Source organism: Sturnira hondurensis, unplaced genomic scaffold, assembly GCF_014824575.4.
Source record: "Sturnira hondurensis isolate 20B ecotype Veracruz unplaced genomic scaffold, ASM1482457v3 Scaffold0003801, whole genome shotgun sequence".
NCBI classification, from domain to species: Eukaryota; Metazoa; Chordata; class Mammalia; order Chiroptera; family Phyllostomidae; genus Sturnira; species Sturnira hondurensis.
The window spans coordinates 6,678,190-6,704,161 of NW_028076432.1; the positions used below are offsets into that span (position 1 = coordinate 6,678,190).

General features: G+C 37.5%; 1 protein-coding gene across 3 annotated transcripts in view; it reads left to right on the forward strand.

The window, feature by feature from the left end:
* The window catches only part of EED (embryonic ectoderm development), a 32,064-nt gene extending 19,776 nt beyond the window's left edge, over positions 1-12,288 (forward strand). The window contains exons 9-13 of one of the 3 annotated variants that reach the window (XM_037042899.1): positions 2,103-2,208; positions 3,373-3,447; positions 10,591-10,749; positions 11,461-11,534; positions 11,957-12,288. In XM_037042899.1, the coding sequence (XP_036898794.1) occupies positions 2,103-2,208; positions 3,373-3,447; positions 10,591-10,749; positions 11,461-11,534; positions 11,957-12,083 (541 nt within the window). In that variant the 3' untranslated portion in view covers positions 12,084-12,288. The remainder of the gene's footprint in view (positions 1-2,102; positions 2,209-3,372; positions 3,448-10,590; positions 10,750-11,460; positions 11,535-11,956) is intronic. The other 2 variants (XM_037042900.1, XM_037042901.1) reach the window with 2 other exon arrangements.
* Positions 12,289-25,972: the final 13,684 nt, after the last annotated feature.

The following is a 25,972-nucleotide window of genomic DNA, read 5'->3' on the forward strand; positions in this document are numbered from 1 at the left end:
TGTTAATATAATGCTTCCCTTGTTTCATTAAGTGGAAAAAAATTCAGAAGTGGAGCCCTTGCTCCATGGGACCAAGAGGTGGGGACTTTGCTATTTTTATATATATATATAGGGTCTAGCAGAAGTAATACCTGCCTGAGTGTCATTGGTAAGATAATAATATGGGTGTATTAATTTATAGTTTTAATTTGAACATTTTACCTAAAATATCATATAGTATGCTTAAATGTGATATTGTTTTGTTACAGAATTACATGCTTATGATTTTGTAAAAAAACGTTTTGTAATAAAAAAGGGATGCTGTTTGTGCCAGACCCTGTGTATATAATTTTTTTTTAATTTATTGATTTTTCAGAGAGAGAGGAATGGAGAGAGAAAAACATTAATTTGTTGTTCCACTTAGTTGTGCATTCATTGGTTGGTTTTTGTTTGTCCCCTGACCAGGGATCAAACCAGCAACCTTGGTGTATTGGGATATGCTCTTACCAACTGAGCTACCCAGCCAGGACCTTCTTAATATAGTTTTGAAATGCTAATACTTTCACTATAACTGTCATTTGTCTGTATGTTAACATTGTTTGCATTTTTGTTTTTAGCAAAGAGCTAGAATTTACTTTTTGGTTATAAAGCCAGACTATTAATTAATGTTGGTTAAATTTGTAGCCATCAGTAAATATTTCAATGCACTAACATTCATCAAACCTCAGTGGCCTCTAAGGATTCATATAACTTTCAGATACCTATTTTAAAGCACCAAGAGTTAGTATAGTACTGTAGTTATGGTTTTCTATTTTTTGAAACTCAGGAATACATAGAAATTATATTTCACATTTTACAGAAAATAACAGTGAGCTATAGTCTTCTTGAGAAGTTTAACCATAGGTTATAATATGTATTTGATTTAAAAACAATTAACATAATTATAGCAGAGTTAAGAACTTACATCAGATCATTAATAACATTTTAATGTTTTAATAAAGAAAAGATGCCAGAATTTGTACTGGAAGGAATGTTAGAAATGATTCAGCCCAACATTCCTTTTTATATACATGAGAAAAGTAAAAAGAGGACCTGTGACTTACCTAGGACAGAACTGATTCATGGCATGTCAACAATCTTCTAGAGTTATTTCGGTACAAAAAATAAATTATTACATTAGAAATGTTGGGTATACTTTTCATTAACTATAGAATTGGTAGCAACTTCTAGTTAATGGTCTTCATGCACATTTTAAAACAATTTTTGTTTATTGATTTATTTTTATTTTTAGAGAGGGGAAGGGCGAGAAAGCACTATCGGTTTGTTGTTTCATTTATTTATGCATTTATTGGTTGGTTCTTGTATGTGCCCTGACCAGGGATCGAATTGAAACCTTGACGTATCAATGCTTTAACCAGCTCAACTATACCTGGCCAGGGCTTTGCACAAACATTTTAAAGGGATAAAATGGCACCATACTTTGTTTTTCTAAATACAGGCTAAGTCCTAACTAGTAAATGTCAAATTCCTCTCAGTAACCATTTTCAGAAATTACTGCTGAAGGCAGAACTCTCATGTAATCTTAATTTTAGAAGACTTTGGAATATACCATTGTTCCTAGAAAAATGACTATCTTTTGAAATAATGCAGATGTGTTGACTTTCATAGACTAATGTTAAAGGACTGAGTAGGTGTTTTCTGCGGAAAACTTACAGTTCTGTAATCAGATGTCTTTGCTTGTTATCCGTTAAATAGCCAGAAGTGATTAAATGTGGCCTGTATATATCATACATAGTAAGGTAGGAAGCTGCAAATATTTTTTATTATATATTTTTCCCATTACCATTTATCCCCCTTACACCCTGGCAGCTCCAGCTTTTGCAAATGAAATTTCATAAGGTAAAAACAAAATTGAATTAACAGCTGATAATATAATAACATATAGAAGCAAAAAGGAGTAAGACTTTAGCTCTGTATAAACAGATAAGAAGGTAATCAGTTTTCTAGGAACAAAGAAAAAATAGTCATATATTTTATTTTTCAAAATTTGATAACTCCAAAAGTAAAAATTAGTGTAATTCTACTATACTTTTTTCTCTTAACTTTTGACATTTCCATTTCAGGCCATTTATTTCTCAGAAAATTCACTTTCCTGACTTTTCTACCAGAGACATACATAGGAATTATGTTGATTGTGTGCGATGGTTAGGTGATTTGATACTTTCCAAGGTATGGTAATTGCTGTTAAGCTGTACTTCCATTGTTCGTGTGAGTTGGATCTTTTTAGGGAGCACAGTTTTTTATACATTTTGGTAAATTGGATGGCAGATGGGAAATTGCTCTTTTTTTTTTTTAAGTCTCATATTTTGATAGGGTTGGAAAGTTGCTGGCTTAAAACATCCCAATAGATTATTATAATTTGTGCTCCAATAAAATGAAAAATGTTAATTTGTATGATGATAACTGTTGTGATTTTCAGTGTTATTGTAAAATAACCAATATTTAAAGCCATTACTATTAGGATTTTTTTTTTTAATGTTTGTGTCCATTTCAGCAAACTTTTACATATAAACACAGACACCTGGAGTTGGCTCATGGGCTGTATAGTTTGCCAACCCATTCTCTAGAATGTTGATATTTATATATATTTAATTTTTGCTGCTAATTTAGAGAAGTTGTTGGTCATGTCATCTGAACATTTAGGATTGTCAAATTTGGAGAAATTGCTATCCAGTTTCTTTTCTGGTGTGGATTTTAGGGCACTTCACATTTTCTTGGGCAGAGCCTTTTTTTTTTTCTTTCTTGACCTTGCAGATAGTTTTACCTGTTCATTTTTTTTTTCTTTTTACCTTTTAATCTTTAAATTAGAGTCACAGGAAGTTTCAAAGATAGTGCAGAGAGGCCCCATATTGCCCTTCCTCGAATGGTTTTATAATTGCAACACAGTATCAGGTCTAGGAAATTGACATTGTATAATGTGTTTGCCATTTTATCACATGTGATTTTGTCATGTCAAGAATGTTACAGCATGGGGCCTTTTAAGATTGTGGTTTGTTTTTTTTTTGGTGTTTTTTTTTTTTTTTTTTTTTTATTCATTATAATGCCATCCAAGTTGTTGTGTGTATCAGTACTTCTCCCTTTTTATTGCTCAGTAGTATTCCATGGTATGGGATGTACCACAGTTTATTTAGCCATTCATCTATTGTGGGACATTTTGGTCCTTTCCAGATTGGGGCTACTACAAATAAAGCTGCCAATGAACAATTGTGTACAGGTTTTGTGTGGACTGACTTGTAAGTTTTCATTTCTCTGGGATAAATGCCTAGAAGGGCAATTGCTGGGTCATGGTTAAGTTTATTTAGTTTTTTAAGAAACTGCCAAACTATTTTCCAGAGTGGCCGTCCCATTTTACATTCCCACCAGAAATGTAAGAGAGCTCGAGTGTCTCGGAATCTTCGCCGGCATTTGGTATTGTCACTATTTTTTATTTTAGCTGTTCTGATAGGTGTGTAGTGATACCTCATCGTGGTCTTAATTTGCATTTCCCTGATGGCTAGTGATGTTGAACATCTTTCATGTGCTTATTTACCATCCATATATCCTTTTCGATGATGTCTCTTCATATCTTTTGCTCATTTTCTAATTGGATTGGTTTTTGTTTTTATTTTTACTGTTGAGTTTTGAGAATTCTTAATATATTCTAAATATGAATCCTGTGTCAGATACGTAGTTTCCAAATATTTTCTTCCAGTCTGTAGCTTGTCTTTTCATCCTCTTAACAAGGTCTTTTGCAGAGCACGTTTCTAATTCTGAAGAAGTTCAATTTATTGATTTTTTAAAAAGTATTATTTTATGGATCATGCTTTTGATGTTATGTTTAAATGCTCTTTACCAAGCCAAAGATCTTAAAGATTTTTTCCTGTGTTTTCTTCAAAAACTCTTTAAACTGTTACATTTTGTATTAAATATATGATCCATTTAAAGTTAATTTTTGTATGAAGTTTAGGTAGAAGTTTATTTTTATCTATAGATATCCAATTGTTCTAGCACCATTTATTGAAAGACTGTTCTTTCTCCTTTTAAGCTTTTGTACCTTTGTCAAAATTGTTTGGCCGTACTTGTGTGAGGCTGTTTCTGGTTTTTCTTTTTCATTCCAGTACTCCGCCAGTACTACACACAGTTTTGATTACTCTAGCTCTGTAGTAAGTCTTGGAATGGGTAGAGTGATTTCTTCTATTTTATTATTCTTTTTCAAAATTATTTTAGTTATTCTAGTTGTGCTTTGCCTTTCCATAAAATTTTTAGAATAATCTTGTCTATATTAAAAATCTTGCAGGAGTTATTTGGGAGGAGGGAGGCTTTTGATCAGAATTGTGATAAATCTGTATGTCAGTTTGGTGGGGAGTTAGTATCTTTACTCTGCTTAGTCTTCTAATCCATGAATATGGTATCTCCGTTTATTTAGGTGTTTGATTTTTATGATCAGTGTTTTGTAGTTTCAGTATGCAAATTCTGTACCTGCTTTGTTGGATTTAGACCTAAGTATTTTTCCTTTTTTTAAGTAATTATAAATGGTATTTCTAATTTCTATTTCTGTGTGTTCATTGTTACTATATATTAATACAGATGATTTTTGCATATTAGTCTTGAATCCTGTGACCTATTAGACCTTATTCTAGGAGTGTGGTGGTGTTAATTACTTGGGAATTTCTACATAGAAGTTCTTATCATCTGCAAATAGGGACAGTTTTCTATTTTCCTTTCTGATCTGGATGCTGTTGCCTTTTCTGGCCTTATTGTACTGACATACTTCCCATACTACGTTGATTAGCAGTATTAATATAGCAGACATCCTTGACTTATTTCTGATATTAAGGGGGAAAATTTAGTATGTCACAATTATGTGTATTAGCTGTCTGTCTTTTGTAGATATTCCCTATCAAGTTGAGAACTGTCCCCTTTTAAATTTTTTGAGTTTTAGTATGAATGGGTGTTGAATTTTGTTAAATGCTTTTTCTTCATTAGTTGATATGATCATGTAATTTCTTCAGCCTATTAATGTAGTAGATTTCATTGATTGGTCATTGATTATTGATACAGCTTTGTATCCCTGGAATAAGTTTATTTGGTCATGCTGCACAGTTATTTTATAAGTTGCTGAATTCTCCTTGCTAATATTTTGTTAAAGATTTCTGTGCCTGTATTCATGAGGTTTTATGATGCTGACCTCAAGTTTTCTTTCTATATTGTTTTTGTCTGGTTTTTGTATCAAGAATACTGTTTTCATAAAATCAGTTGCAAATCTACACTTGTATTTTCTTGAAGAAATTGGTGTTAATTCTTTAAATTGTTAATAGGATTCTCAAATCATGTAGGCCTAGAAAATTTTGAAGGGGAGTTTTAAAATCACAAATTTAATTTCCTTAATAGTTAAAAGTCTATTCAAATGAACTATTTCATATTGATAAGTTGTGGTAGTCTTTTTAAAATCTCTTTTTTGTTTGCTATGGGTATACTTGTATTTTGCTAGTTTCTTAAGGTGGGAGCTTAGGTTATTGACTTGACTTTTCTTAGGTTATTTTCCGTCAGCACTGCTTTAGCTTTTATCTCAGAAATTTTGACATGTGTTGTTTAGTTACTAAGTGATTTCTCTCTTTTTTGATTTTCTACTTGTTTTATTATTGAGAGACTCCTGTTGAAGTCTCCAGCTATAATTGTGGATTTTTCCCTTTCAGTTCTTGATATCTCACAGCTCTGTTGGTTAGTGTTTATACACTTACTGTTGCTGTGTCTTGGTGGCTTGACCCTTTTATCATTATCTAAAGTCCATCTTAGTCACTTTTACTTTTGATTGATGTTTGCATGGTATATCCTTTTCCAACTTTTTACTTTTAATGCACACATATCATTATATCTGAAGTGAGTTTCTTGTAGGCAGTGTATAGTTGGGTCATGTTTTTTAAATCCACACTGTCTAACTTTTAGTTGCTATATTTAGGCCATTTACATTTGAGCTTTAACATATCAGTTATCACATTGTCTGCCATTTAAAATTTTTTTTTTTTAATTTTGCTGGGTTTTTTCTTCTAACTTCCCATAGGTTATGTGAACATAATCATTCCTTTTTGATTTGCTTGTATTTTTTAGTATATTTCTTATATTTCTTTGTTTAGCTTTTTTGGTGTTTGCCCTAGATGTTACTGTATATGTGATATGCATGTGGCGCATACATTTGACCATTGAACAGCATGACAGTTTCACTCAGGTGTGTCCAACCTTTTGGTGTCTCTGGGCCACACTGGAAGAAGAGTTGTCTTGAGCCACACATTAAATACACAAACACTAACAAAAACTGATGACCAAAAAAAAAAAGGTTTTAAGTAAGTTTACGATGTTGTGTTGGGCCACATTCATTGCCATCCTGGGCTGCATGTGGCCCATAGGCCATAGTGGGGCACCCGGGGAAGGATTCTGACCCCCACACAGTTAGAAATCTGTGTATAACTACAGTTGGCCCTCTGTGTATGTAGATGTGAATTTCTAACTGTAGGTCAAAAATAACCTTTTCCTCCCCCTCCAGAAAAGTCCATGCTTTGGTGGACCTGCACAGTTCAAACCCCTGTTGTTCAAGAGTCAACTGTAAATCAGTCTACTTAACTCTGTATCAGTATTTCACCCTTTTCGTGAGGTGTGGAAACCTTACTTTTCTTTACTTTGTCTTCTATTTATGTAATTGTCTTAAATATTTCCTTTACAATGAAGAACTGCATCAAATAGTATTACAATTTTTGCTTCAGCCATCAAATAAAACTCAAGAGGGAAAAGTGAATATTGTATTTACTCATTTTGCTTTTTTTGTTTTTTTTTCTTGATGTTTGATATTTCAAGATCCCTTAGATTATTTCTGTTATGTTCATAAAACTTCCTGGAGCCATTCTTTGAGGGTGGGTCTGCTGGTGACAAGTTCTCTTAATTTTTCATAGTTTGAGGATGTTTTCGTTCCCCCTTAATTCCTTAAAGGTATATTTACTGTATATGGGATTTTGTGTTGCAGTTCTTAACTGTTTGAAAAATGTTGTGCCCCCTCTTTCTGGTCTCCATGGTTTCTAATGAGAAACCTGGCATCCCTAGAGTGGTCCTTTCTGTCTTAACTGCTTTCAGGATTTCTTTTTTGTATGTAGTTTTTTGTAAGTTTGTGACATGTCTTAATACAGATTTATTTGAGATTATCTTTTTGGGGTTCATTGAACTTTCTGAATCTGTAGTGAGTTTGTTTCTTGTTTATAAATTGCTCATTGAAGCATCTTTATAATGGCTGCTTTAAAATCCTTGGCAGATAAGTTGAGATGTTCATGTTTCTTTTAATAAACTAATTTAATTATTTTATTTTTATTTGAGAGTACATTTATTAAAGCTGGGGACAGTGAAACAAAGGAAGGGTTTAGGGTAGAAGAAAGGATAGGAGAGAGCCTGGTGGGGTTGCTTTGTCTCTCTAGAAATGTTAAAGAAGTGAGCCAAGGTGAGTCTGCTATTGACTCACTGAAAAGTTGGAGAAAAGAGGTCTTGGAGAGAAGTTCATGGGTTTTGCTGTCCACTGTTCCCCTGGTTGCAAATCCCATGGGGACCCCAAAAGAAGAGCATGAGTGCACTCCAAGGAGGGCACTGAAATTTGTTTTTAGGTATGACAAGTGGTTTTTTATTAAGATCTTGATATTTTGGATATTATGTTACAAACTCTGGATCTTACTTAGATCTTCTACAGCAGGCTTGCTCTGATAAATTTCAGCTGTGGAAGAGGAGCATTGTATCATGATTGGTAGGTAGCAAGGGGAGTTAGGTTCCCCACTCTGTTGACTTGGCAATGATATTTCATTACTGATGGATTGTGAGTTCAGGCTTTCCACTGCACTTCAGGTGACACTACCCTAGCAGAAGGGGCTGACAGGACTCATTACTGCTTCTTAGGTGATCTCCATTGACACTGCAGGTGGTAGGTGGTTGTGCATGTCCTGTCTCTTCTAGGCCTCCTCTGCTACCACCCCAGCCAGAGAAGAAGTCGGGGTTACTATGTACTAAGATGCTTAGTTACCACCTGAGAAGGGATTCCCACTGGGCCTTTGCTGGTTCATGTGGGGCAGGTCCACTGTTTTTTTCTGTGGAATTTAGCTATAGTAGAGCATTTGTCTGAAAACACTCTTTCTTGCTAGGTTCCCATTTTTTGTTCTCTTGTAGAAAGCAGGCTGTTGGGGTGAACAGTAGGTTTTATTTGTCACTTCACTTGTTAGAATTGTCGAGTTGCTGGCTTTTCTAGCATCAAGCCTGAGACACATAAATGAGGGAAAAGAAAATCAGGGAACTCAGTTTCCTGCATGTGCTAGGATTCCTGATGTCTGCCTCCTTTCTACCTTTCAGACTTTTAAGTTGTACTCAGTGGGACAAATAGAGAAAAAGTATATCTGTTCTGTCATTTCGGAAGTTAAAGTGCTATAAAATTTCTGCTCCTAGAACTTAGATGATAAGAAAGGATTTCTGCATTTTAGGTGGGAGGCTAAATAAACTCAATGAACTATTGGTTGCCCAAAAAGTCCTTTACGATTGTTCTGTAAAATAAAGGCACATTTTTTCATTTTTACCAATAACTATAGATTGGATAATTTTTTTTACTAATAGATTTGGATATTTTGAGTATGTCAGCTATCTCCTACTATTGGCTTCCAGTGCGTAGAGGCCAGGGGCCCTGCTAAACATCTTCCAATGCATAAGACAGCCCCACGGCAAAGAATTATTTGGCCAAAATGGCAGTAGTACCAAAAAGCTTCGCAAACCACTTTTGACATGTTCAGTAGTCACACCACCTTCTTCATACACTGCACAAATCTTTTTTTTGTGCTTCAGTTGCATTTTTACCTTTCTTGAAATAATAAAGCATACAGTGAAAGTGTTGCTTATTCCATCTTCACTATTAAGTTGGCTGCACAGAAATTCGCCAATTATGAAAAGTTTCTTTTAATGCATTCTGACATGACAGCTGTCACAATACAGTCTAACAAAATGTAGACAACTAAGCACTATTAGAGCTATCGTATGGAAAAAAACATAATGGACTTTTTGGGCAAACCAGTATATTGGTGGTTCTCACATCTGGCTCTGCATTGGAATCTTTAAGGAACGTTGTAAAAATAGATTTCTAGACCTTACTTAGATGCCACAAATTGTAAATCTGACACAGGGACCTAGGAATGTGTAAGTTTTAAAAGTTCTCTAGGTGATTCGAAGTGCACCCATCCGTTAGCATGGATAAATGCTCTCCATCTCCCTGTGCTTTAGTTCTCCATGGAAAGACTACTAGCATCCTTTACCCATGTAGTCAGTAAGAGGCACTTGAATAGCCATTTATACTTCTGCTTCAGCCTCCTATCTCAGAGATTCTGAATCAGCAGGGCTAGGGCCAAGATGAGTTGAGAAAACTGCAGGCTGTCAACCTGGTTATACACTTAGGGGTGTTCAGACCAAGTGATTTGTCCAGTGCTTTACAGTAAGGAACTTGTAAATATATAGCCCTGGGGTTTTATATAATCTAAAAAAGGCAGAGAAGACAAAAAGCATGTTGCCCCCACCCTAATCCTCTTAGCCCTACTGTTCAGCTGTTTAAATGCCAGTCAGTACCTCAGGATTGCCACATGTGATTATGTAGGCTTTTTCCTGTGGAACTTCAGGAAGCAGTCTTCGCCTATACCAGCAGTTTTTAGTCCTGGCACCTATTGAGGCACCTTGTGAGGTGTTCAGCAGCATCTCTGGCCTGTATTCAGTAGAGACCAGAGACATTGCCAGGTGTCTCTTAACTGGTAAGCCTTGGACTTACCCTGTAATCTGAGCAGTGCTCCCTGTTCTGCAAGTTATCTTCCATTACGTTCTCTACCAGTTGCTGCTTAAGTATAATGTGTGCAAAGATTGGAAGATAGAGATGATAGGAAGGTATAATAACTCAGTCTATTTCAATTCCATCCCCATATCATGTCTTAATGTTAAATCATTGCTTTTATGCTTTTTATATAATCTGATCTCTAAGGTACTTTCTGTGAATTCATTAGCTTTCCTGCTGTGTCCCTACCATGTAGCACGGACACTGGGGATGAGGGATTAATAGTTAACCAGATAAAGGGAACCAGGTGGGGCTAGAAGTGAAGTGAGCAGTTGGATAGGGAGAGGTGGAAGTAGTGAAGCAAGCAGAGCCACATTGAAGAGCCATGTAGTCTAATACAGTGTTTGTCATTTTCCCTTTCCTATAAAACGCTTCAAGTCTCTGGATGCTAAAGTGTCTAGAGCTGAATTTGGTTTGTTTTGGAAGAGAAATTGTGACTTCCAAAATGAATAACCCCCAGACAATATAATGCTTTTGTATTGTCAGAAATATGTTGGTAGTCAGACTTTTTATCCTGAAATGTGAACATTGAGTATAAATAGAAATGAATGTATATCACTGTACTTAGTAGATGGATAACCAGATTCTTTGAGCTGTCAATCCTACAATGATAATAGAGAAAAAGCTTTGTTTCAATATTTATAGTTCAGTTCTACAAATAATATTTTTTCTTGCCTCTTTTTTTAAAGTCTTGTGAAAATGCCATTGTGTGCTGGAAACCTGGCAAAATGGAAGATGATATAGATAAAATTAAGCCCAGTGAGTCTAATGTGACTATTCTTGGGCGATTTGATTACAGCCAGTGTGACATTTGGTACATGAGGTTTTCTATGGATTTCTGGCAAAAGGTAACATTTTTACATTTTGAAATTATTTGACTTAAAGTTATGGTAACTTTAGTTTTCTCTGTTGTGCATTCTGTTTCTTTTAAGAAAGTACCTTGATGTTTTGTATTAATTGCTTTGGCCTTTGATGTTATTCCGTCCTTGTGGTGCTGAACACCATCTGCAGTGCTTACAAACGAAATTGGCAGATGTCAGTGGTGGCAGTTAGGTGTTTATTTTCTACAACATCTGTGACTGAGGTGTCATGTTTGGTGATTCGAGTTAATATTTTTATGTGGCTTTTTCTCAGAAGAACTTAAAATTTAAAAAAAAAAGGGAAGAGACAAAATACTGGTCATCTAAAATTTTAAATAAATTTGGTATTAGGATTTTGTGTTAATGAATTACCTGGGTATTTATAAGAAAGTTTTTGCTATAGTTTTTTTATAGCTTTTGCTGTAATTTTAAAGAATACATATGTATAGTATAAATTGTAAAGCCTTTTATAAATTTGCAACATGCTTTCTTATTTACTCAAGGTTCCTCTTTGAAGCATAAGTTGCTTATTTTGCACTTTCAAATCAGAAATGTAAAATGAAAAGAAATAATCCAGTGCATAGCTAGAGGCTAGGTCTAAAGTTTTTCCCAAATAAGAAAGATGCCTTAGAATTGCTTGAAATCTTTAAGGCTTATTTTAATTTTAATTACTTGGTGTTTTAAAAAATGTCTATACAGATGCTTGCATTGGGCAATCAGGTTGGCAAACTTTATGTTTGGGATTTAGAAGTAGAAGATCCTCATAAAGCTAAGTAAGTATTTAAAAGTTCCTATTTATAATTTTTGTCTTCATAGTTATGCCATATAATAGAAGAAGTGATGTCACTACAAGTAATGTCATTACACTTGCAATGTCATCTTTAACTTACTTGTAACATTTACATGTCTCAGAGTGTTTTTAAGTATTTCTTTTTTATTCTAATGATCATTTTTCATGAGTACCTTGATCACAAGTTATTTCTTTTTATATAAGTTGTATGGTGCCTCTTGAATTTAAAATACACCCACATTTTATGAAATTTGAGATTGAGATCTTAGTGAAGTGTATTCTGGTTCCAGATGCTTTCTGTATAGTTTGGAACATCTTTTCATTTTCTGATTCGTTGTTTTAAGTCAGATACTGACAACATTACACACGTATGGTATTTAACCTGCTGTCGTGTTTTCTCCCTAGATGTACAACACTCACTCATCAAAAGTGTGCCGCCGCAATTCGACAAACCAGTTTCAGCAGGGATAGCAGCATCCTTATAGCTGTTTGTGATGATGCCAGTATTTGGCGATGGGACCGGCTTCGATAAAATGCTTCTCCTAATCAGATTAGAGTGTGTTTTCTATGTACAATAGAATTAATGTATCTTGCTAGTAACGGCACATAGAGCATCTAGAGTTGTCCTTCAGCGTTCAATCAGGCTGAGCTGAATGTAGTGATGTTTACATTGTTTACACTTTGTACTGTCTCCTGCTCAGACTCTACTGCTTTTAATAAAAATTTATTTTTATAAAGCCATGTGTTATTTTAGTTTATTTTCATTGTGATGAAAAGAAATGTTTAAAGTAATAAAATTATGCCTTATCTTTTTGAAACAGTCATTTTTGTAGTGTGCTTAACTGGAGAAACTTATACTGTATAAAGTAATAATTATGTTAAAATTTTATAGAGTTGTAACAGTAATGTTTTAATAACCTCTCTTTACAGTTAAAAAAAATCCTGCTTTCAATTTACAACTTGCTCATTAGTCATTTTAGTGGAAATCATATCATTAGAGCACAGGAGTGTAAGATATGTGGAAGCTTAAGTGTAGTGGGTTAAAGAATCAAAGAAATGGGAAGTATGTTCACACAGTGAGTTACTGTCCCCTTTTCTGTCCCCTGTTGGTTAAGAGAAGTAATAGATTGAAGAGGTCATAGGGTTAAGACTAGATGGCTATTTTGTCCCAAATACAGGATGTTTTGCTTATTTATGGACAAGAAACAGTAGCAAGAATGAAATTGAGATATAAAGTCCAGAAAAATCCCAAAAGAGGACCAAGATGACAGATGAAGGGGTTAACCTGAAGCAGAGGGAATGGAGAAAGCCTGGGTGATCATGAAGGCAGATAGGTAAGATGAGGGGAGCCAAGGTGACATACAAAAGGGTGAATTTTTTCAAGTTTTTAGAATCATGAGTGTTTCTCTATAAATTTTTCCCTACCATTATTTAATACCTTCCTGGGTATTTGCTTAACAGCCTAGTATGCAAGTCTTTGTGTATCTCTCTGATTATTACGTTTATTTGTCAGAATTAGTTACGAAAGGAAAGGGTATTTTCTGGCCCCTGTGGCTCAGTTGGAGTGTTGTCCCGTAACTAAAGTCAGGCATGTACAAGAGGCAACCAGTCAATGCTTATCTTTCTCATGGATGTTTCTCACCCTTCCTTTCTCTAAAGGCGTGAAGAAATGTATTCAACTGAGGGGGCGTGGGAGTATCTTTTAGGTATATCTTACTAATTATGCTATTACCGTTGTCCCATTTCCTCCCTTTTAGTCCCTTCCACGCTCTACCATCTCTCCCTCCAGTATTCCCCACCCCTTAGGTCATACATATAAGTTCTTCAGCTTCTCTGTTTCCTATACTATTCTTAACCTCCTGTCTATTTTGTACCTACCAATTATGCTTCTTATTCCCTGGACTTTTCCTCCCATTCTCCCTCTCTCTGCTGAGAACCCTCCATGCAATCTCCATTTTTGTGATTCTGTTCCTGTTCTATTTGCTTAGTCTTTCTATTTTGGGGTTTTTTTTGTAGGTTGTTGTTTTTAGTAGTGAGTTTGTTGTCATTTTACAGTTTATATTTTAATCAGTTCTTTCTTAGATAAGCTCCTTTAACATTTCATATAGTAAGGCTTGGTCATGACGAACTCCTTTAACTTGACCTCGTCTGGGAGGCACTTTATCTGCCCTTCCATTCTAAATGATAGCTTCGCTAGGTACAGTAATCTTGGATGTAGGTCCTTGCCTTTCATGACTTGGAATACTTCTTTCTAGCACGTTCTTGCCTGTAAGGATTCTTTTGAGAAATCAGCTGATAGTCTTACGTTAACTCCTTTGTCAGCAACATAGTCTTACGGGAACTCCTTTGTTGGTAACACTCTCCTTTTCTCTTGCTGCTTTTAAGGTTCTCCTTTAATCCTGACTAATGTAATTATGATGTTCCTTGATGTGTGCTTCTTTGGATCCAACTTTTTTGGGACTCTGAGCTTGTTGGACTTCTAGAAGTCTGTTTCCTTTGGGAGATGGGGAAGTTCTCCCTCATTATTTGTTCAAATAAGTTTTCAATTTCTTGCTCTTCCTCTTATTCTTCTGGCACCCTTATGATTCAGGTGTTGGAACATTTAAAGTTGTCCTGGAGGTTCCTAAGCCTCTTCTCATTTTTTTTATTGTTTCTTCATTCTATTCCAGTTGAATGTTTATTTCTTTCTTCTCCAAATCACTGATTTGAGTCCAGGTTTTCTTCCTGTCAGTGTTGGTTCCCTGTGCATTTTCCTTTATTTCACTTCGCATAGCCTTTACCTTTTCCTCTATTTTGCCACCATACTCAATCATTTCTATGAGCATCCCAATCACCAGTGTTTTTAGCTGTGCATCTGATAGGTTGGCTGTCTCTTCATCGGTTAGTTGTATTTTTGGAACCTTAATCTGTTCTTTCATTTGGGCCATGTTTTTTGTCTGGGCCACCTGTTCCGTAGTAAGGGTTGGAGCCTTAGATATTCACCAGGGCTTCACCACTTTGCTACATTGGGCGCTGCATATTGGGGAGGGGTCAGAGGGAACAATGCCACTTGCTTAGCTCTAGTCCCACCAAGAAAGTATCTTTAGTAAGGTTGTGCTGATTCACTTCTTCCAACAGTGTGTGTGAATGCCGATTTCAGTTACATTCTTAGTTTCTGTGTAGATCAGAGGTCAGCAAACTGAAGAAGCTAAATTTTGTGAACCATATAATCTGCTTCATGTCAACATAAAAACAAGGATAATAGCTATTAAAGAACCCTTTAATAGCTGAAAATTGCTGAAACTTTGAATCATCCAACTAGCTCACAGTCATCATCACACAGACAAGCTGCTCTGACAGTTGAAGCAATGTATAATACACAGAGACCACTAAAGACCAGATTTTGGAGTTACCAGACAATACAAAAGAACTTTACTGGTTTGTGGCAGTTCTTCCACTGAGATTGGTTTTGTTTGACATATAACTCCAGCGCCTAGAACATTGCCTTGCACGTAGTAGGCACTCAATAAATGTTTGAATGAATGAAACAAAACATGGCAATCACAAAAATGAGCATGCAGTAAGTCTACCAAGACTGAAAAAGACAAAAAAAAACTTGTAGAGATGAAAAATATAATTGCAGAAATAAACTCAGTGGATTGGTCAGACGATTACATACAATGAATGGAATTAGTGAATTGGAAGAGTTCCCAAGAATTACTCCAATGTGGCATAGAAAATCAAATGGAGGATATGAGGTTTTAGAACCATAAGGGTAAGATGAAAAGGTTTAATGATATATTTGGAGAACCAGGAAATAAGGGAAGGCAATATTAGAGAATTATTTAACTTGCTACCGTGATAACTGCTACCTGGGCATGTGTGATAGAGCTAGAGATGGTTGGTGGTTCTGGCTTCTTGATGTCATGTCTCCCACCTTCGATAGTAGTCGTAGTCACTAATGTGCCAATCACTTCAGTCTCACCCTGATACATATCATGTCCTGAGAGAAAACTTCTACAGTTTATATCAAGTTGGACCAAGGGCTAACCGATACCATATCCCTGATACGTATTGCCTTTTGTGGTGAGACAAGGTGTTTACAAGGACAGCAGCTTTTTAAAGGCCACCCTATAATTTATAGGACAATAACGTGGAAGTCTCTGGGTGGTTTTTGTTTCTTGAGCAATGATAACAATTGGCGTCCCTGTATTATGGGTCTACCCAGTACCTAATGCTTGATCTAAACTTTCTTTGCCAGGCATTTACGGTGAGTATTCCAGTGCCTTGAGTGAGCCTTGAGTTTTCCATTTAATTCCATATCATGGAGCCCATTTTTTCCCTGAATTACAATTGCACTTTGGATAGTGAGGACACTTTTGAAAGTGCACAGTTAGCTCATCGGGACCTCTAACCCTAAACTGGACAACACACCCTGTTCAGTGGAGGTGTTAAGCCCTGTGACATTTTTCTGTGCAGGCCAAGATCATTATTACTGCTCCCAAGGGAGCTAGAGTCATGATACAAGCCAGAGTTTGGTTGTGTAAGGGACACAGGGCTCTCACCTATGGATTTCAGAACGAGGTCTTTCTGGAGCCTCCTGTGCTTCATGAACCCCTCACCCAGCTCTTAAGGAAAGAAAAGTAGATTAATTCAAGAGGAACAGGATGCTATCGGTCCTATTTCTAGTCCTGAAGAAGGTCAGCTTCATAATTTGCAGGGCCCAGTGCAAATGAAAATGCAAGTTCCTTGTTTCAAAAGCTGGGGAAGGCAGCATTAAAAAGAAATAAAGCTTTTCCCTTCTGTGATTTATTTTGCAACTTGTCATGGTATTTTCAAATTTGCTTTTTAATGTCATTGTAAGTAAAGTTAAATTTTAAGTTATTAGCATGAATTTTGATGTTTGTCTTCATATTGTATAATGACAATATTCAATGCAAACCTAAAAAATACCATGTGGAATCACTGAAATTACATAATTGGTATTTTGTGGTTCATACATTCATGTGTATTTTGTTCTTTTTTAATTTTTTAAATATATTTTATTGATTATGCTATTACGGTTGTCCATTCCCTCTCCCTTTATTCCCCTGCATCCTGAACACCCCCTCCCACCCGCCTTTCCCCCCTTTCCCCCCTTTCCCCCCTTTGGTTCGTGCCCATGGGTTGTACATATAAGTTCTTTGGCTTCTACAGTTCCTATTCTATCCTTAACCTCCCCTGTCTATTTTCTACCCACCGTTTATGCTATTTAGTCTCTGTACCTTTCCTCCCTCTCTCCCTTCTCTCTCCCTGACTGATAACCCTGCATGAGATCTCCGTTTCTGTGATTCTTTTTTTTAAAGGTTGTATTTATTTATCTTTAGAGGGGAAGGAGAGAGGGAGAGAAACATCAATGTATGGTTGCCTTTCATGCATTCCCTGCTAGGGGCTGGCCTGCAGGGAACAGGCCTGCAACCCAGGCATGTGCCCTGACTGGGAATCGAACCATGATTCTCTGGTTCGCAGGCCTGCTTAATCCACTGAGCTACACCAGCCAGGGCCCATTTCTGTGATTCTGTTCCTGTTCTTTTTGCTTTGTTTTGTTTTTGTTTTTTTAGGTTCGGTAGTTAATAGCTGTGAGTTTGTTGTCATTTTACTGTTCATATTTTTATCTTTATTTTCTTAGATAAGTCTTTTATCTAAGAAAATTTCATATAATAAGGGTTGGGTGATAATGAACTCCTTGAACTTGACCTTTGGGAACCACTTTATCTACCCTTCTATTATAGATGATAGCTTTGCTGGATAGAGTCATCTTGGATTAGGTCCTTGCCTTTCTTGACTTTGAATACTTCTATCTAGCGCTGCTTTGCCTACAAGGTTTCTTAGGAGAAATCAGCTGATGTCTATTGGGAACTCTTTTGTACGTAGTTACTCTTTTTCTCTTGTTGCTTTTAAGACTCTCATCTTTAATCTTGGCTAATGTAATTATGATGTGTCTTGGTGTGTTCCTCCTTGGGTCCAACTTTGGGACTCTCTGAGCTTTGTGGACTTCCTAAAAGTCTATTTCCTTTGCCAGGTTGGGGAAGTTCTCCTTCATTATTTTTACATATAAGTTTTCAGTTTCTTGGTCTTCCTCTTCTTCTGGCACCCATATGTTTCAGATGTTGGTACGTTTAAAGATGTCCCGAAGGTTCCTAAGCCCCTCCTCATTTTTAAAAAAATTTTCTTCATTCTGTTCTGGTTGAATGTTTCTTCATTATGTTCCAAACCATTGATTTGAGTCCTGAGCTTTTTTTCCCAAAACTGTTGGTTCCCTGTAAATTTTTCTTTATTTCACATAGCTCAGCCTTCATTGCTGCCTGGGTCTTTTTTATGCTGTTGAGGTACCCATGAGTTCCTGGAGCATCCTGATTACCAGTGTTTTGAATTGTGCATCTGATATGTTGGCTATCTCTTTATCACTTAGTTGTATTTTTTTCTGGAGCTTTGAGTTGTTCTTTCATTTGGGCCATTTTTTTTTTTTTGTCTTGGCATGCCTATTTTGTAGTAAGGGATGGAGCCTTAGGTGTTCACCAGGGCAGGGCAACCCACGTGGCTGCATTGTGATGCTGTATGTGGGGGAGGGGTCCAAGAGGGAACAGTTCGGCTTGCTCTGCTCTGCCAGCTTTCAGTCACTTCTTCCTCTACCCACAAGCAAATTGGGCCCTTCTGATGCTGATTCCCCAGAGTGCGCGGGCTTGTATCCATTCTAGGGCCCCGTGGGTCTCCCCAACAAAACTCTCCTGTGAGGCTAGGATTTTCTCCCGCTGCCATCTCATCCCCCACAGCTGTTTTCAATCAGAGGCTTTGAGGATTTATTTCTCCACTCTTGGACCCTGGGTTGTGCAGTCTGTCTAGCTCCCCAGTTGTTCCTCCTGGTTTATCTGCATGAGAATGTGAGACCACACAGTCCTCTCTGCTAGGCTACCTGTCTCTGCCCCTCCTACCAGTCTGGATGAATGTTTCTTTAACCCCTTGGTTGTCAGACTTCAATACAGTTCAATTTTCTGTCAGTTCTGGTTGTTTTTGTTTTTAAATTTGTTGTTGCCCTTCTTTTGGTTGTGCAAGGAGACACAGTGTGTCTACCTATGCCTCCATCTTGGCCCGAACTCCCTATTTTGTTCTTTTCAGTAGAATGGTAATGCTGGACAAAAGTAACTCAACTTTTCATCTCACTTTGATAAAAAATTTAATGGTTTTAAAAAGATTTTGCTTATTTTTAGAGGGGAAGGGAGAGAGGAAGAGAGGGTGAGAAACATTGATGTTCACTTCTCGTACACACCTCAATGGGGACTGAACCTGCAATCCAGGCATGTGCCCTGACTGGGAATCAAACTGGTGACCTTTTGTTTAATGGGATGACACCCAACCAAGTCACACCAATCAGGGCTCTTTTACTTCTTGGTATCACACATTCTACCAACATTCTCTGCATCTGACTTACTGCTGTATAAGGACAAACTGAGAGGAAAAATTGTTGCTTGCCTTACCTTTCCCTTTCCTTTGTCACTATCTTCGGTGTAAGTGGTTTGCTAATAATACAAAGAAGTAATGTAAGCAAGGATGAGGTTTCTTGGTTGGTTCAGTTTCTTAAAGTGTCCTATCCAAACCAAGTTCTGGTTCAAATGGAAAGCAATGCTTTAGGGCTGTCAGCACCCTTGCCTACTTCCATTCTAGGTGTGACACACTTGTTCTGAGCCTTACTGAAAATTGCACACATTCTGAGTCCATTAGAATTCTGTGCTCAGAGGAAATTGCAAATGCTGTGTGTGAATAGGGAGGCAGGGCCAGCAGACATGCATACTGTACTTATCCCTTCTATGCACACATGCTGCATTTGTCTCATTGGACTTTTCTTAAAATAAAAGTTCAAAAATAAAATTAAGAATGTCGAGTTACAAACAGCAGAGCATTAAACCTAGCATGGAGTCTTTCTGAATTTAGTGCCCTGTACTATGCCATCGGTTCCAAGCCTATGAAGCTGACCCTGTCTGGGCCTGACCTGAGAGGTCTTGTGCCTTCCTTTCCCCAGCAGCCCCCATCTGGCACTGGCATCTCTGTTGATAGGTTCTCATTTCTTTCCTAAACTATTTAGCCTTATCAGTCTCTGAGGCTCTATCTTGGTTTCTTTGGTCCGCTTCAGTAAAATGAATACAATGATTCATCTCCCCACATTTTCCTCCCAAAGAAATATAATTTAGTATTTGTTTGAACAAATAGGAAATAGGGAGGGAACTGGGAGCCACATTGTACTCTATGGGGAGGGGACTTGAGTCTGAAGAATTCTTTGAGGCATAGAAAATACATGGTTGCTGTTGCATGGGGTGATGAGTACAATGAATTCTCAGGGCATTCAGAAGGGGCAAAAAAATGGCTAAGAAAAGCCTGGGATGTGGCTTTGTGGTCTGGGGCTTTGGAAAAAGACTAGAAAGAAGTTAGGTGATTTTAAAGTTGCTTTCTAAGCTAATGCCTGAGAAGAGTGGAAGTCTAAAGAATTTATGGTTGCCTTGTCCAGAAATGCTTAGAGAATTAAAGTGCTCATTGAGGCAAAAGGGAGAGTCATTTGGCTTAACTGCATCTTCACAGTTGGATGAGGTATCATCCAGAACAGTAATTCTTTAAATAATATGTCTTATTGATTATGCCATTACAGTTGTCCCATTTCCCCCCCCTTCATTCCTCTCCACCCTGCACACCCCCTCCCACCCACATTCCCCACCTTTAGTTCATGTCCATGTGTTGTAAGTTCTTTAGCTTCTACATTTCCCACAGTACGCTTGCCCTCCCCCTGTCTATTTTCTCCTCACTGTCTATGCTACTTATTCTCTGTGCCTTCTGCCCTACTCTCCTCCCACTCCCCTGTTGCTAACCCTCCATGTGATCTCCATTCTGCGGCTTCACTCCTGTTTTAGGTGTCCACTTAGTTTGCTTTTGTTTTACGTGTGGTTATTAATAACTGTGAGTTTGCTGTCCTTTCACTGTTCACATTTTTTATCTTCTTTTTCTTAGATAAGTCCCTTTAACATTTCATAGAATAAGGGCTTGGTGATGATGAACTCCTTGAATTTGACCTTATCTAAGAAGCACTTTATCTGCCTTTCCATTCTAAATGATAGCTTTGCTGGATAAAGCAATCTTGGCTGTCGGTCTTTGGATTTCATGACATGGAATACTTCTTTCCAGCCCCTTCTTGCCTGTAAGGTCTCTTTTGAGAAATCCGCTGACAGTCTGATGTGCACTCCTTTGTAGGTGACTGTCCCCTTATCTCTTGCTGCTTCTAGGACTCTCTCCTTCATTTTAATCTTGGGTAATCTAATTGTGATGTGCCTTGGTGTGTTCCTTCTTGGGTGTACCTTCTTTGGGACCCTCTGACCTCCCTGAATTTACTGAAAGTCTATTTCCTTTGCTAGACTGGGGAAGTTCTCCTTTGTTATTTGTTCAAATAAGTTTTCCACTCATGGCTGTTCCTCTTCCCCTTCTGGTACCCCTATAATTCAGATGTTGGAACTTTTAACGATGTCCTGGAGGTTCCTAAGCCTCTCCTCATTTTTTTTAATTCTTGTTTCTTCATTCTTTTTTGTTTGGTTGTTTATTCCTTCTGGTCCACTCCATTGATTTGAGTCCCAGTTTTCTTCCCATCACTGTTGGTTCCCTGTGCATTTTGCTTCATTTCACTTAGTGTAACCTTCATTTTTTCATGTAATTTGCAACCAAAATCAACCAGTTCTGTGACCATTCTAATCACCAATATTTTGAACTGTGCATCTGATAGGTTGGCTATCTCTGTTGCTTAGAAGTATTGGCTCTGTAGCTTTGATTTGTTCTTCCATTTGAGCCATAATTTTGGTCAGGTTGTATCTGTTATTCAGAACAGTAATTTTCAAACTTAAGAAATGCTACCCACACTAAGGAATAGAATACATATATTATATGCAATTTCGCTTATATACATAGACAAAATGTTCCATGAAACAATACACTTATGTTTGATGTAATCTGAAAATTTGTGGGTTTTTTTTTGTATGGGTAATGCAGTATGACTCACCAAGTTGATTTCACAATCCAGTAATGAACGTCAATCGGCAATCTGAAACACACTGGTCTAGGGGAAATTGGTCTAGATGACTTTTACCAAGGAATCACACTGTCAGAAATACAGTATACATAAAAAGTGCTAGATGGTCTCTTTAATCACAGGACATAGCTCTAACACGGTAAAGTGAGTAACTTTTCCACTTTCATTTATCACCCGTGGTCTTCCCCTGTTGTGATTTGTGGAAGATGACTGTCATTTCAGAATTGAACTGGTGGGTTTCAAAATGATTCTTGGTATTTTGTGGATGTTTTCTGATGCAGAGCAAAACTTCAGGTGAACGAAGGCAGACTCATTTCACCTCTTGCTCCATTTACCCCAGCGTGGTGTGACGTGTAAAAAGTTGCATGATTTCTGTTATATTTTGTGTAATGAGTGAGGGAGTGTGTATTTGTGTTTAATTTTAAAACCATTAAATTGTGAATTGTCAGAAAATCACTGGTTGTGAGAAGTGCATAGTACTGTATTGGCCATTTTTTTCTTTTAATTTGGTGCAAAATTACTTTTTAAACTGCTAAAAGTTTGTATTAAAAACATTTGTTGTATCTTTCTGAAAGACTGGGAATCAAAGCTTAATAATCCCAATTCTGAGTAAGTGTTCTGATGGCTTTCCTCAAATCCCTGAATAAAACTGCCTGCAACAGTATTTGTAACTCTTGAAGGTCAAAACCCTTTGTGAAGCACCCTCCAAAATAATAATTTTTTGTCCCTGCCATTAAACGTAAGCTCCAAGTAGCCCAAAGAGAATCACTTATAATTTCACTGGCCAGGTGCGCAAAATAATGCATTATTTAGGCCCCTGTATAAACCTGAGCCGTGCAATGGTTCCCAAATGTGGGTCTGTGAGAAAAGAATCATTTAGGGAACATAAGACAGAGATCTGAATTCAGGTGTTTTGTTCCTTTAAAAAGTTTGCCCACAGGATTCCAATAGATTAAATTTATCTTAGCCCAGCCCAACCCAACATTCCAGTCATTTGAAATTTTCTCACTGTGGCTCATTAGTGTGCCTCCCAAAATCAAGGTCAAGGGCACTTACTAGTGGAAGTAGTGGAGAATTGTTAGTAATTCTGCTGTCTTTTGGATCACTTCTGTGGCTGGGAGTTAGCATTGTTTCCACCCCAGGTCCTGATTCAGCTTCCTGCCAGGACTCCTTCCTATGGCTTTGCTCTCTAGTCTTTTGGGCTACAACCCAGATCAGGCCATACAAGAGAGACAGCTGCAAATAGAGACTGTGCAAGGTTTCACGGTCCCACGTAGAGTAGAGTCTCTTCTTCCTGGCCAGGGCCCCTTCTTGGTCAATGCCCCTGTGTCTCCTTCTGGCAGCCTTGGGACTAGTTCCTGGCTTCCGATGCTAATGGCGGATAAAGGGCTCTTGAAGACTTTATTTTTTTAATCTCTTTGGTTTTCAGGCCAGGGCTCAATTCACTGAGCCACACCAGCCAGGGCTGAAGCTCAATATTTAACACACTGCTTCACAGTAGGTATCTAATTAAATGTTGAATGAGCAAAAAATAAGCTAAGAAATCTTTGCTTAAATGAACTTTTGATGATTTTCAGGCAGTACAGACTGTGCACGTGTTTGTACAGAGATGAATACCAACAGGTGAATACCACTAGGCCTACTCCCTTATGTAGAGCTGTCCTGGGAAAACAGAAGGAAGATTTGTAACTCGTTGGCCTTGATGTCCTTAGCCCCCAGCGTGCACAGAGCCTAGCTTCTTACATTTTCTTTAACACTTTTTTCCAAATTTTACTGTACATTAGAATCATCTGGAGGTCTTGTTAAATCACACGGTTGCTATGCCCCATCCCAGAATGTCTGATTCAGTGGGTTTGGGGTGGGGGCCAGAGAATTTGCATTTTAACAAGTTCATGGGCCCCTTGGTGCTGCTGACCCAGGGACCACACACTGAGAACCACTGAATTTTCCATAGTAGTAGCTATACTTAAGGACTGTTTCACTCCCTATCATGTACTGTGCTAAGTTCCTTATGTGTTATTTTATTTATTATTTAACAACCCCAGGAAGTACAAATTATTATCCTCATTGAATAAATGAGGAATCTGTTTTAAAATAACTAAGGTTTTAAAATAACTTATCCAAAAAATAAAAATAAAATAAAATAACATTCGGTGTTGTAAGTGGCGGAGCTGAGATTTGAACTGATTTCTAACTTCAGGGTCCATGTTTACAACCACAGTAATACATAACATAGTTTGTGTATCTTAAGTAAATACCAGACAACATGCAGAACTGTAACATCTTGGATGAATGCCCAGTCACATCCATCCCCAAGCAACCACCAAATGTCAGCTCTAGGAGAAAAGGGGGCCTGAACATCTTTATTTCTTGTCTCATCTAGGGAACCTAGAAGACAGCTCACACACCATAGGGTACAATAAATAGATAATTGTTAGAAAGTAATACATATTTAGCCCTGGCTGGTTGTAGCTCAGTGGATGGAGTGCGAGCCTTCGAACCACACAATCGCAGTTTGATTCCCAGTTAGGGCACATGCCTAGGTTGCAGGCCAGTTCCCAGGAGGGGACCCACAAGAAGCAACCGTATATTGATATTTCTCTCCTTCTCTCCTTCCCTTCCTCTCTAAAGATAAATAAATAAAATATTTTTTAAAAAGAAAATTATGCATATTTAAAGTATCTAATTGGTGGGCGGAACCCCCTTAGTGAATGATGTAATTAAGTAGGAACATGTTCACATATACAGACTGAGTGTTCAGGTTCTTAATTTGGGAAGGTGGCTAAATATCTTACTTACTCTAGCTCAAGACCTCTGAGCTAGCAAAGCTCCTACATATAGGAGATTACATAGGCCAAGTATTTCTCAAAGTTGGTTCCTGGACGAGCAGCATCAGCATCACCTGGGAAGTTGTTTAGGGCTGCTAGACTTAGCAAATAAAATATAAGATGCCAAATTAAATTTGAATTTTAGAGAAATAATGAAATACTTGGACCATATTACAATTAAAAATGATTCATCATTTAGTTGAAATTCAAATTTAAGACCTATGGGACTTTCTTTATTTTTATTTGACAACCCTAACTTCTTGGAAATTAAAATTCTTGGGCCTCTGTCTAGACCTGCTGAACCAGATGCTCAGGTGAGGCCCAGTCTTTCAATGTGCCGTACCGGCGATTCTGATGAACCTTAAGAGTTTGAAAACCACTGCATTAGGCAATGCCTTGTGTACCTTCAGGGCTTAGCCCAACCTGGCCAGCTGTTAAAGTTTTTGGAACACAGCCGCTCCCATTCCTTTACTTACTCTTTTATTTATATACTTACTAAATTTCCTGTCCTCTTGGAGCTTATATTTTCATTATGGGTTGTGTTAATTATATCTTTAGCTATAAAGGAAGGAATATGAGGGGAGAACCCCCCCAAAAAACCCAGAATTTATTTATAAAAAAATGGCCCTGACTGGTGTGGCTCAGTGGATTGAGTGCCAGCCTGCAAACCAAAGGGTCACTGGTTCAATTCCCAGTCAGGGCACATGCCTGGGTTATGGGCCAGGTCCCCAGTAGGGGGTGAGTGAGAGGCAACCACATATTGATGTTTCTCTTCTCTTTCTCCCTCAATTCCCCTCTGTCTAAAAATAAATAAATAAAATCTTTTAAAAAAACTATGTATTTATTCTTACATGTTTAAACTTCAGTCACCTTCAAAGTACTCTCCATTTGATGCAATACACCTATCAAGATTTTTTTTCCACTGCTCAAAACTGTTTTGGACTCATTGATTTTGGTGCCTTTTAGTGCTCCTACCATTTTTCTGTTCCATGTCGTCCACATTGGCAAACCATTTTCCTTTGAGGACGTTTTTCATTCAGGGAAACAAAGAAAAAGTTGCTTGGGGCAAGATCAAGTGAGTAGGAAGGGTGGGGCATGGTTTTTGGTCAAAAACTGCTGAACAGTCAGTGTGGGGCACCTTAAGGGCAGATGCTCTTGTTAATCACTCATCATAAAATGGGCAAATGCATTAAAAGTCTTAAAAAAATTCACTGAAGTTGAATACAGCCTCTCACAACAAGGCCAGCTGGTACATGGATACAGATGGGTTCCTAGAACACTCACCTAGTGGGGAAACCTGTACTACAAGGGGCCTGCCCTCCTCCAGAAGACAATTCTGTTTTTTGGGGGTGCCCTCCATACATATATTACCTTGCTTAAGTGGAAGTACAGAGGCTCCATGCCTGGTTGATTCCACAGTCCTTGGTGTTATAAGGGCATGACAGAACAGAGACCTTATGGCTCAGAAAGCCTAAAATATTTACTGTGTTGTCTTTTACACAAGCCATTTGCTTG